This window comes from Canis lupus, chromosome 17 (assembly GCF_011100685.1).
Source record: "Canis lupus familiaris isolate Mischka breed German Shepherd chromosome 17, alternate assembly UU_Cfam_GSD_1.0, whole genome shotgun sequence".
Lineage (NCBI taxonomy): Eukaryota > Metazoa > Chordata > Mammalia > Carnivora > Canidae > Canis > Canis lupus.
Genome location: NC_049238.1, coordinates 29,605,983 through 29,619,731, shown reverse-complemented (window position 1 = coordinate 29,619,731; position 13,749 = coordinate 29,605,983). Strand labels below are relative to the sequence as shown.

Sequence of the window (13,749 nt, the reverse complement as noted above, 5' to 3'; positions counted from 1 at the left end):
TCTGTTTAATTCATGTCATTTTCTGGACTATGCTTTAATAGCCACTTTTATTGAATACTCTTATTTGTATCAAAACAACATACTTTCAGTGAAATAGTTTTTAAAGCTTTGAGTAGCATGTTTAAAAGGTTAGGTTTTCTGTTCAATTTCTAGTACCTGTACTGATGTACTGGTATGCAGCAGCATATTGCTTTGCTATCTTTAAGGAAGAACCTATTGTAATTTTTCTGTTTGGGCCTTTTGCTTTATAAACACATCTTTTTTTTTTTTTTTTTTTCCCCTTTTGTTAGTAGAATTAATGTGAAGACTTAGGAACAATTACAGGTGGTTATTAGCCCACTATTAGCTATACTGTGAAACCTCAGTAATTCATAATTAAAAGAAATGTCCATTTTGTAAATTTTTCAGTTTAACAAGTAGTTATTGATTATCTGAAATTGCAAAGTAGTAATTCTGGGTTTGAATAATAAGTGAGATAAAAGTTCCTGCCTTCATGGAATTTGTAATCCAATTAGGGAACTAAACAAGATAAAATACAAATTCCGTAGGACAGTTCAGTTTTCTTAACCTTAATCAGGCAAATTATATTGCCTAATAGTGGTCTTTAGAAATGAGAATTTAAAGGGGTACCTGGATGCCTCAGTCTGTTAAACATCCTACTCTTTATTTTGGCTTAGGTCATGATCTCAGGGTTGTGAGATCAAGCCCCACATCCAGCTCTGCGGTCAGGGTGGAGGCTGCTTGAGATTCTCCCTCTACTTCTGCCCTTTCCCCATTTGTTCTCTCTCTAAAATAAATTTTTTAAACAAAGAAGTAAGAATTTAATTAATAGAGAATAACCAGTAACTTATATTTAAAGAATATATACTAAGTATTTTATAAAAATCAGTAAAAATAATTTCACAAATGATAATTTTCATTGTTTATAATAGCTTACTTAGCATACCATTTTTGTTTTTTTTATTCTTTTAATTCTTATTTAAATTTTAATTAACATACAGTACAATATTGATTTCAGGAGTACAATTCTGTGATTTATCACTTATGTACAATACCTAGTGCTTATCACAAGTGCCTTCCTCAGTGCCCATCACCCTTCTATCCCATCACTTACCCATCTCCCTCCATAGCCCCTCAGTTTATTATGTATCATTAAGAGTCTCTTAGGTTTTGTCTCCCTCTCTTTTTTCCTTCCTTCCCATATGTTTATCTTTTTTTTTTTTTTTTTTTTTTTTTTAAGAAAAACATGAGTGAAATCATATGGTATTTGTCTTTCTCTGACTGACTTATTTCATTTAGCATAATACACTCTAGCTCTATATAGGTCAAGCAAACCATTTTTATTTATTTATTTTTTAAGATGTTATTTATTTATTTGAGAGTGAGAGAGAGAGAGAATCCACACATGGCTGGAAGAGCAGAGGGAGAGGGATAAGCAGACTCCGTGATGAATGTGGAGCTCATTGCGAGCTCAGTCCCACAAACCTGAGATAATGACCCAAGCTAAAATCAGGAGTCAGTTGCCTAACCAACTAAGCCACCCAAGTGCCCGAAGCAAAACGTTTTTAAATCCACGGGGCTAACTGATAATTATGAATTGTGAATTAAAGGGTGTTTAATGAGGTCTTTTTCTTCAGCTATATTAAAATAATAATCTGTCCTAGGTTCACAACTTGAAAAATATTTGTACAATGATGTGTTGGAGAAATGTTTAAGTGACAGAAATACTGTGCCAGATTGTCGGAATAAAATAGTGAACCAGATATAAATAGTACCTGGTCAGGGAGCTGTGGTTTAGTAATCAAAAGAGTTTATGCATTTCCAAGTCCAGAAATAGCTAAGAATGAAGAAATGAAAATTATAGTCTGTATTGTATTATTTTATTCTATTCTGTTATTGTGTATTATATATTTTTATAGTCTATTTGTTAAATTTAAATTGAATTAATTAAAATATAGTATATTACTAGCTTCAGAGGTAGAGTTTAGTGATTCATCAGTTGCATATAACACCCAGTGCTCATTACATCATGTGCCCTCCTTAATGCCCATCACCCAGGTACCCTGTCTTCTCACCTACCCCACTCCAGCAACTCTCAGTTTTTTCCCTATAGTTCAGAGTCTGTCATGGTTTTCTCCCTCTCTGATTTCATCTTATAGTCTGTTAATACATGATGAATACAAAAAAGGTAAGGAAGTTTTACTGTCCTATAAGTGTTAATAATCATAAAATCATAGACTAGCCACTTGATTTTTTTTTTTTAATCTTAAAAGCGGAATTAAATACGATGCTATCTGTCTGGGATTTATGCTAGAATATATGCTCAAGTAGTAATTTGACGAGGAATCTTTAGTTGTCTCATGTTAAATACACTTTAGTTTTATTGAAAGATCAGGGAAAGGGGTACCAAAACTAACAGGAACTTTGAGGAACATCTTAGTAAGAAATTCTAAAGCAAGTTTCCTTATAGATCTGCTTCCTGGTCAGTAATTTTACACTGTTACTATCAAAACATTGCAGCACTTGAGGTAACAACGGTAATAACAAAATAACAATAATGGCTGCTGACACTGACTGCATGCCTATTGCAGGTAGCATGGTACTTTATTCTTTATGTGAATTGACTTTTCATTCACCACAATACTTTCTGAGCCCTTAACCTCTCAGGAGGAACTTGAGACTTGGATTAGTGGAGTGTTTGCCCAGTGTCATGTAGCTGACTGGTGGAGCTAGGATTGGAACCCAGGTGCCTTTCTGTGGAGACAGTGCTTTGGTACACTTACAGTTTGCTGCTGCTTGCTAAAGTTGGTGTATTCCTGGAAGCAGGCAAAATACCTCAGTGTGTATTTAAGTACTGTCAAATTGTCACTGAACAGTGTTTTTAAGTCATGTCAGTGTTTACTTATGCAAGTGTTCTGCTAAGAAGTAATTACCTACAGAGTTTTTTAATACCCAGGCATAAACTGGTAGAAATATTGGTATAAAAATATCAATTGTATAAATTTAAAAAATTATGTCACAATTTAATTCACCCATATCAAATATGATTATGTACTTCCAGAAGCAGTAGTGAATGATACTAGTGGTGAAAACAAATCTGGAGCAGCAGACATCGCAGCAAGCCAGCATGTGATGGTCTGTGCTCTTCAGGAACTCGGGAGCCTGGTGCAGAGCCTGAATGCTACTGCATCCCCTCTTATTCAGGAAGCATCTATAGGTATGATAATTCACTTCCTGGAATTCTTTTTACCATTTAAAAAAAAGTCATAAGTGTGATTGATATTTAACTCCTGATTAGTTGCTTGCCATTATAATTAGCAGTTTTCAGATCATTTGTTAAAAGTTGGGTTTTATTTAAGATTTGCTGGGCTTGTGAATGTTGAATAAATAGTTAAATAAAATTTGGGGAAGCAAATAAAAAAAGTCATGGTAGTTTGTTTCTAATAATTGGCTAAAATTTGTGAATACATATTTAATTTTTACATCAACATTTACATTTTTTGGATGTAGTTATACTATGTTTTTTGTAGGAAATGTTCCTTTAAAATTCTCTACTATTTCTGAGATGATGTATGTGTTTTTGGCAAAGTTCTGAAAGTTTTTGGGTGAAAGTATAATGATTCTGATTTTAATCACTGTGTTATATGTATTCTTCTAGTACATGAAATCATTGGACTTCACTAAAGGGTCAATTTTTGTGTATTTCTCTGTAGGACTTTTGGAAACTGTGACATCAGTGCTTCTTCATCCAAGTATGGCTGCGCGGCTTGCTGCTGCCTGGTGTTTGCGCTGTGTGGCTGTGGCATTACCATTCCAGTTGACACCATTTCTAGACAGGTGTGCAGAACGGCTCAACAACTTAAAAACTTCACCAGAAGCTGTTAGTGGATACAGCTTTGCAATGGCTGCTTTGTTAGGTGGAGTTCATCAGTGTCCGTTGGGTATTCCTCATGCCAAAGGAAAGGTATGACAGAGACCATGGCATTATAAGTGCTGTCATGTGGGCTTTTGCCTTTTTTTCCCTTTCAAACTTTATTAATTGATTGATTGATTGATTGATTAATTAATTATTGGAGTTCGATTTACCAACATATAGTATAACACCCAGTGCTCATCCTGTCAAGTGCCCCCCCTTAGGGCTTTAGCCCTTATTGGGCTTTATAGCCTTTACTGTGTTTAATGTTGAGCTGGGTGATTAAATACCATTTTTACTATAATAATATAAAATACAGTGTTCTGCAAGTATGGAGTTGACAGACCTTAATTAAAATTTGATATTTAATTCTGCATAGGAATAGTAAGTTTTGTCTGGGTGTAGTATTTTATTTAAATAAAAAGCACAATAATTATGTAGAAATAAGAGCCCTTCTTTGAGCTTTTAGAGGTAAAAATTCACATTGCTAATATTCAGAGATGTCAGAATATGTTATTGCATTTAGTGTTTTGATAATAATAGTTGAATAGTTTTTATTGAGTCAGGTTTTTTTTCTTTTTCTACTACACCTACTAATACTATTATTATGATTTTTTTCTCAAGAATATTGTTTATGTAAATATTATTTGCATCTTTACATATGTAGATTGGGGCTAGGTTTTTAACTTGTTCTTTCTGGGACAGTAGGTCCAGATCCATTCATTCTTACTAGTTCCATAGCTACTCCTCGAGCCATAGCTTCCATCTCCCTTTGTTTTTCGACTACCTCCTCTGATTATCCTGCCCACAGTCTTTCTCCTGTCTGCCCATACCACTTCCATGTTTCACATTAGCTCAGAGACGCTTTGGGTCTACCCAGTGCTCAGAGAATCAGTACAAATCCCTCTGTCTGCTAAACTGTCATCTCCACAGTTTGCCTTCATTCTCATTTCCCTGCTTTATTTAGACTCATCATCTTGCCTTCTTCCTATGCCTTTCCCAGCCTTCATGCCTTTATTCATATATTAGAATCTCATCCTCATGTTGGTCACGTGTTTAGAGGCCCAAATGAAGTGCCATCTCTTTCATGCAGTCTCCTCAGAGCTACTCCATTCTAGGATAACCTTTCCCTTTACAAACGACGATTATATCTGTTTTACTATTTTGTCATTTAATCATGTGCTGCTTGTTATTTCCCATTGTTCCTGTGACTTCCCTAAGACTGTAAGTGCCGTATTAGCTCGACGGCAGAAACATAATGGAAGTTCAACAAATCTGAATATAGGATAATAGTACTACCAATAATAATAGCATTTATTAAGCAGTTACATGGACTAGCACTCTTCTCAGTGCTTTGCTGTGTTAACTTATTTAATCCTTGCTAGAGTAAGATTGGCATTCCTATTTTTACCAGTCAGGGAACTTAGGCAAGGAAGTTAAGTTACCCAGGTCAGAAAGCTGGGAAATAGCTAAGCTAGGATATGAACCCAGGTGGTCTGTCTCTTAGCCACGATGCTGTGCGGGGTCTCCTCAGAGACAGCAGTGCAATCAGGGTTGAGTAGATCTTGACACTGTCTGTTTTACAACATGTTAACAGCAACAACAAGAAAGGACAACTTCTTTTTTAATAAAGCATACTAGCTATGTATTTTCTTATTTGATTCCTTTAACTTGTTTCAGTTAACATCGAATTCTAAACTTCTCTTGCAGATGGTAGTTAGTATTGCTGAAGATCTCTTACGAACTGCTGCCCAAAATAGCAGGCTTTCTCTACAGCGCACCCAAGCTGGATGGCTTTTACTTGGAGCACTTATGACTTTAGGTATAGTTAGTTATATTCGAGTAGGATCTTAACTAACTCTATAACTGTCAGTAGATGATAATGAAAATTTAATTTTAAAACTATTAAACTTCACATTCTAGACTTTAAATGACATGATAAAATTGGTGAAGGTGTTTTCCTCTCATTTGGGAGATTTCTATCTTTGGTAATTTCTGCTTAAGTACATTTAATGAGAAAATTGTTAACAAAGTTTCACCTTTACTATCAGAATAGCTCTGGTCTAACTAATTGGCTTAATGTTAACCAAATGAGATGAAAGTATCAGGGCACATTCCATCCCCAGAGTGACAAAAGTGACATGATTTTGGTAGGGTGATAAAGTCACATTTAAATAGTCTTGGTGCTGCTTTTCTGGGGTTACCCTTCTGCATTTTACTTTCCTAAGTGCTATGACAAATCTGAGATGCAGGCAAAATTTAGCACTGTACACAGAATGGAAATACTTGTCATTATGGTGATGAGATGCGTCTACTTTTTAGTTTATATGTTCAGCTTCTGTGAAAAATTTGTGTGTGTTTGTGCGTGCATGTGCACGTGTGTACTACAAAATTACTCATTGGTTTTAGTGTCTACCATTTGGAAGTTATACTTTGATCTAGTTTTCTAGGGAAAATAAAAAGTGCTAACTCATCCAGAAATTTATGTTAAATATGTTAAATGATATGTTAAAGGAGTTTCTTAGCAATGTGAATGCGTGTTCTTAGTTCTAAACATACTGCTCCTCCATAAAACAAAATAGCCATATCAGTTACACCCCAGATGGAGGAATATATAGATGTATGTGTGTGGGACTGGGTGTCTATGTTTATATACCTGTGTATTTATAGAAAAGATACATAAGATGTGTCCCAGATGTAGTTTATTATTGATAATACATAATCCACCATTCTGAATATAGTTGGGTAATTTCTTTTAAAGTGCTTTCTGTGGATTGTTTGGCTGCTAGAAATATTGATATCACGTTATTTTACTTCTGAATAAGAAACATTTTGAGGTGGGGGACCGGGGAAATGTGGAGGATGGTGGTCAAAATGCATAGACTTGCAGTTCTGAGATGAGTAAGTATGGGGGGAATGTGGTGTGTGGCAGGTGGCTGCAGATAACACTGCTGTGACAGACAGGAGAGCTGGTAAGAAAGTCAATCCGGAGAGTTCTCATCACAAGGAGAAAATTTTTTTAAAGTTTTTCTTTTTTCTTTTTTCATTTTATTGTGTCTATATGAGATGATGGATGTTGGCTGCACATGTCATGGTACTCATTTTACAATTATTTGTAACTCAAACCATCATGTTGTATATGCCTTAAGCTTATACAGCAATGTATGTCAATTATTTCTCAATCAAACTGGAAAATAAAAGACACATTTTGAAAATCTTGCTCTTACAGAAAAGATAGAGTGAAACGATAAGTACTGTTAAAGCCTGTGCAGGGCTCTGACTATTGTTTGTAATGTATGTCTTATATATATGGTTTATACGTTAAGTTTTGCATTCTCGTTTCCTCCAATAGGACCATCTGTAGTTCGTTACCATCTGCCCAAGATGTTATTACTGTGGCGAAATGTTTTTCCCCGTTCTCTAAAGGAATTGGAGGCTGAGAAGGCCCGAGGCGATTCTTTTACCTGGCAGGTAACATTGGAAGGTCGTGCTGGAGCTTTATGTGGTAAGAACTGAACGGATTGTACCCTCAGAATATTATTACTAAAATATTTGTGAGGGGAGGGAAAATTACTACTTCGAATTTTTATTTTAATGTGTAATGATAAATTCATAGACTTACAGATTTAAAAAGAAATTTTTTAAATAACCTGTGCCAGTTTGCTAATTTTGAAATGGAAATGAAACTGACACTCTGAAAGGAGGTTAGTTAGCATTAGTGGTAAGACTAGAGCCAGAGCCCAGGCCTCTTGATTCCCATTCATTACTGTCATCTACCTGTCAGAACTGCACTGGCCACCATATAAACAATCCAGTAGGTATTCAAAGGAAGAAGAAACTCAGGATCTCCAAGGTCACTGAATGGACAGTAAGTCTTTTCATAATGGACAAACAGCTATCATTATCAAATCTGTAAATGTTGTTGCATTTTTTCCAGACATCAGCATTACAAAAATTATGAATAAAGTTGTTCTTGTTTAGCAGTCAGCAACTTACAGGAAAGGCTCAAGTTTGGTTTCACTTGTAACTAGAATTATACTGGGTGACTTTTTTTTTTTTTTTTTTTTGCTTTATCTCAGAGTAAAAAGTGCTTCTTTTTCCAAATTGTGGGAAATAGATATACGCTAAAGCATAAGGGCAACAGGCTAAGGTGTCAGTTTTGTTCCCACACATCTAAGAGCTGTTTTTGTCTTAGTTCTGTTGCTGAAAGGCAGCAAAGATGTTTCTTCTCACTAAGCCGTTTGTCCACTCTTGGTTCTGTCTTGAAACTGCTTTCTTTGTAGTTATCTGAATTTAGTGATGTTACAAGATCTTTGCATTCCCACTCACAGAAAGAAATCTCCCTAACAGATATCTTCCCTCCCTCCACCTTTCTTCTAGCCTTTTCTAATGATATTTCTCTGTAGTTGCAATTAGTTCTTCTTTTGGTTTGACCTGATTTTAGAACCTTATATTTTATAGTAATGGAGAATTATAGGTATCTTTATATAATTCTATAATTTTTTAATAATTTTTTTAATTTCACAAATGCTATCCTAAATTTTCTTTTTTAAAAATTTTATCTAGCAATGAGGAGTTTCGTTGCACATTGCCCTGAGCTCTTAACTGAAGATGTGATTAGAAAATTGATGACCCCGATTGAATGTGCCATGACTATGATGTCACAGTAAGTAAGCAGTTACGATGAGTTGACATCCAATTTTACATATTTATAAATAGTCATGTTTTATACTTCCCTCTAACATCATATACAAAACATATAAAACTTTACTGTTTTAAAATGACCTTAAAAATCATAGTAATGGTATGGATTAAAATAAAATTATATTTTATAGTGTTCCAGTAAAGGCCACATAAGAAACTAAAATGAAAATGTAATACTCACCAATGTAGTTTGACAGTACATCGATACATTGCTGGCAATGTTTATAAATAACACTTATTCTAGTAAGCTGATACCAACTATACTTTTGATATTTTAGCATTCCGTCTGTAATTAAAGCCCATGGAGCTCATCTGAAAGCTAGTGCTGCAATGGTCCGTTTAAGACTTTATGATATCTTGGCTTTGTTACCTCCAAAAACTTATGAAGGTAAATAAAATTTACAGTGTCTAATTAAAAATTCTTCAACATACCTTTCCAGTTCCTTATGATATTACAGAGTCCTGACGAAGGCTCTCCTCTGACTTTGCCAAGGAAGACAACCATTTTACTTTTCTTCATATAGAGTAGCTAACACTCATTGAGCACTTACTGTATTCCAGTTCTGTTCTAATCCCTTCACATGTATTATCTCCTTTGACTCTAACCACAACTTTATGAAGTTCATAACTGAGCTGTATTTTATAGATGGAGAATCTTGGGTACAGAGAGGTAAGGTAACTTGCCCAAGTCTGAGATCTAGTAAGTGGCAGAGCTTGGATTCAAACCAGCTGGTTCAGCTTTAAAGTCTATGCTTTTCATTGCTCTCCTAAACTGCTTCATATGTATTATAATATAGATAATAACTTAGAAGTCTTGACAGAGCATAATAATGTACTTTACAGATATCAAATATTATATAAAATGCTAATAATAAAATAAGCCGTTGACTTGTCTTCAAGTCAGCCATGCCCAAGAATTCTGATGTGCTCTGTTTCAATGTTTGCACATCACTGAATAATTAATAATAAATAATCGTGTCATATTTAATATACTTAAATAGATATTTAAATCATTTAAATATATTTAACATATTTAAATTTATTACATTTAAATGTTTTACATTTAAATATTGAACATAATATTTTATATATATTTCTTCTATTACTTTAAATTGGGCTAAGAGGCATAATATAATAAAAAAGAAAGTACCTTTATTTTATGTTAAAACCAGCATTAAACTATTTAATATAGATTCTTCTAAAAAGAGAACAGGGACTTCATTATTTAAGCCCTGTAGAATATGTTACCTCTTTTTGTGGGCCATGATTGTAATTTTCATAAAAATTATTCTCTCTTATCTGATCTGAAGTTCTGTTTTTTAGGATCTTTCAATGCACTGCTTAGAGAACTGGTAGCAGAATTCACTTTGACTGACAATTCAGCCAACACGACCACGTCCCTGCTCAGATCCCTCTGCCATTACGATGACAGTGTTCTTCTTGGTTCCTGGCTTCAAGAAACTGATCATAAATCAATTGAAGACCAGGTAGCAAACCATACAGAGAACTAAAATACAACTTAATCAAAAGCAATAGTTTTATCATACATCATAATTTAAAAAGAAAATATTGCAGACTAAAGTTTATTTTAGCTTTTTTAGACATTTGAAGATAGCTTCCTGATGGTAGATAGTGAAAAGTAAACTTTTTACAGTCTTTTGAAAAAGTTATGAAGGAAAGCTGCTTTTAACGAGTGTTTTGTGGGTTTAAGTTATCCTGTTTTGCTTGCACATTTTAAGATGGGCTGTATAAAAATGTTTTAGAATGAATAAGCATTTTCTTAAAATTATGCAAGTTGTTCCTGATGGCTTTTTTTTAATGGCCAAATCACATTGTTATCTATTTAAAAATTTTCAAATTCAGTCATTCTTGGGGTTTTTTTGTTGGAAATTTTCAGATTCACTCATTCTTGGTATTTTTTTATATTGTTACCTTTTATCCTTCCTCTCATTCTATTCTTCATGCCTAATACTCTGCAAGTAGATTTTGAATTATTTTTATGTCATTCTTTTTGTAGCTCCAGCCAAACAGTGCATCTGGAAGTGGGGCTCTGGAGCATGATCCATCCTCCATTTACTTACGAATACCTGCTGGAGAAGCTGTGCCTGGTCCTCTCCCTCTTGGAGTTTCAGTCATTGATGCTTCCGTGGCTCTTTTTGGTGTGGTGTTTCCTCATGTTTCTTATAAACATCGGTTAGTATAAAGTCAATCAGTTAATTTTAATTAAATATACCAGAGGAGTGGTGGGCAGGGGGATAGGTTAAGTACGTGAGGGGATCAAGGAGGGCACTTGTTGTGATGAGCACCGGGTATTGTATGGAAGTGTTGAATCACTATATTGTACACCTGAAACTAATATTACACTGTATGTCAACTAACTGGAATTTAGATAAAAACTTAAAAAAATAAAAATAAAAAATAAAATAAATTTTAAAATGTTAAAGTATTTAACATAAAGTTATCAGGAAAAAATATATATAAATTATATTCAAACAATAGATTTTCCCCTCCCAGTTACCTGCAATAAGATGAATTGATGCTTACATAATAGGTTTATAAATTTAATAATGTAAGTGACATATACATGATGAAAAAAATTGCATGAAGATTCTACATAATTTGAAATTGTTTTTAAGATTTGGCTCTCTGTGCTGGTATCTGGTACCACCGTATTGTGAATTGCGTCTTAAACAGCAAGGTTTTCATTTCAGTAGCTAGTTTGCGAGTTTCTAAGTAGATTTTCACTGTATCTTTTGTGAGGGACATCAGTTTGGTAAGACACTTGTTTTTGTTACTGAAGAAGTTAATGAGTGAGAAGTCTGCTCTCTAATATTTGTCATTCAGTTTGAGTCTGGAACTTGGGAAACTAAAATAACATCGTTTTCTAATAGGACCATTTTGATTTGCTATATTCTTTGTACATAGACACTCTCCTTAACTTCAGTAGGCATTTTGTCTGTTTATGGTAGTTTTCTCAAATTCTTAACTTCCCAGCATTCCTTTGCCCATCCCACTTATTTTTAGAAGAATCTGAAATGACCTCATTGTCTTTTATTAGAATAGTCTCAAATGGCTGTGATTTTCTTTTTTGCCATTTCATTTAAACATTTTGAAATAATAATAAAAAAAATCACTTCTGATGTTCTACATTTTAAGAAATGACCAATGTTAAATCTTTTAAAAAATCTCTCAGTTAGCTTTTGAGAATAGGACCTGAGGTACTATTTTCTTCCATGTGAGTGTATTTTAAAAGAAGAAAAAAAATGATGCCACATTTTAAAATTTCCAACTTAAAAATCTTCCACAGAGATGCGTAATTAATGATTGTTATTCTATTTAAGAAACCATGGGTACCGACTATATGCCAGGCACTTTGTTAGATGCTGGTGTTAATGTTAAAGAACACTAAAATTATGACTTTGTTATGTTAATTAATGTTTAGTTGCTTGCTTTGTTCCAGTTAAAAACCACATGTCCCTGTATCAATTTAGGAGGAGGAGATCTGGTTTGAGCCAGCTGCAGGAATGAAATAGAAATGAAACAGCATGGACCATTATTTGTTACACACTTAGCTTATAGTCATATTCCTGTTTTCTGAACCGTATTTGGATAAAAAGTATTGTTAATGGGATCTTTTTCTATGATCATAGGTTACAGATGTTGGATCACTTTGCTGAATGTGTTAAACAAGCCAAAGGTGTCCGCCAGCAGGCTGTGCAGCTTAATATTTTTACTGCTGTTCTAAGTGCACTAAAGGTATTTACTTTTAAAACATAAGTATTCTGAACTAAGATTTTAATTAATGCCTTTAATAAGGCAGGTATATCTACACTGTTATGAATATGTTTGTATCTTGATACAAGATACAAACTTGATAGCTATGTAACTTGATATCTATGTAACTTGATGACTATGTTTTATGTCAGTTCAATTAAATTATTAGAAACTATTAGGCTCATTATAATTAAATAAGTGTTTTATATTTTAATAATGTTAAAGTTCATCTCTCGAAGTGACCATTCAGATCTTACAAATGCTAATGTAAGTTCTGTCAGAATTTTCAAAGATGTCTAATGAAATCGGATATTCTACTGAAGATTAACCAGATAAAACTTAAGTTCAATTTGTAGTTTAGAGCATAAATCAAGAGAGGCTATGTTGTATAACTGAAAGAAGGCTGCATTTAGAGACTGTGTTCTGGTTTAGTTCTCACTAGATTTGTGTCTTGTGCAGTTCTTTAACCTTTTAAACCTTGGTTGCTGTGTGTATGGAGTGGAATAACAAGTATTTTGCCTATATCTCAGAGTTCATGCACTGTTCTGTGCAGCATGCAGCTTTTCATGATATATTTGAAAACTTTTATATTACTCAGCACTAAGCTTATTATAAGGTTTTACTCATAAAATAAAATGGCAATAAGTACAACGTTTAAATGGGCATGAAATCATGTTTTGTAAACATCAGGGAAAAGGAACATAGGCATTGATCATAGACATATAAGTTTGTATCATTTATAGAACTGTTAGTATATACCCTATTTAGAGATCATCAACTAATACCAATATCTGAGTTTCTTTTTTTTTAATAATAAATTTTTTTTTTTTTGGTGTTCAATTTGCCAACATACAGAATAACACCCAGTGCTCATCCCGTCAAGTGCTCCCCCTCAGTGCCCGTCACCCATTCACCTCCACACCCCGCCCTCCTCCCCTTCCACCACCCCCAGTTCATTTCCCAGAGTTAGGAGTCTTTATATTCTGTCTCCCTTTCTGATATTTCCCACCCATTTCTTCTCCCTTCCCTTCTATTCCCTTTCACTATTTATTTTCCCCAAATAAATGAGAACAAATAATGTTTGTCCTTCTCCGAATATCTGAGTTTCTTAAAAAAGAACTGGGTAGTCATGATCTCCCTTAGTGTTTGGAAGGCGAGTGCACCAACTATAATATTGGTGTGCAGTATACTTTTCTTTGTAGATTTGCTCACTAATGCCTCTGTTGTAGTTAACATTTCCCTTGGCACCATGAGGTGGATTTTTGGTCTCAAGTAAGTTAAGTTCCATGACAGTAAGTGTAGCTTGAACAGAGATATTAACATTTAATATAATGAACAAACTATCGATATTTAGTTAC

The 13,749-nt window shown here is 34.0% G+C and overlaps 1 protein-coding gene across 3 annotated transcripts in view; it reads left to right on the top strand.

Moving 5' to 3' along the window:
- Positions 1-13,749, top strand: part of HEATR5B (HEAT repeat containing 5B) — a 99,766-nt gene that overhangs the window by 17,465 nt on the left and 68,552 nt on the right. For all 3 annotated transcript variants that reach the window (XM_038561268.1, XM_038561269.1, XM_038561270.1), the window contains exons 9-17: positions 3,062-3,217; positions 3,714-3,964; positions 5,624-5,735; positions 7,266-7,418; positions 8,480-8,579; positions 8,896-9,005; positions 9,941-10,104; positions 10,635-10,810; positions 12,268-12,373. In XM_038561268.1, coding sequence (XP_038417196.1) covers positions 3,062-3,217; positions 3,714-3,964; positions 5,624-5,735; positions 7,266-7,418; positions 8,480-8,579; positions 8,896-9,005; positions 9,941-10,104; positions 10,635-10,810; positions 12,268-12,373 — 1,328 coding nt within the window. The remainder of the gene's footprint in view (positions 1-3,061; positions 3,218-3,713; positions 3,965-5,623; positions 5,736-7,265; positions 7,419-8,479; positions 8,580-8,895; positions 9,006-9,940; positions 10,105-10,634; positions 10,811-12,267; positions 12,374-13,749) is intronic.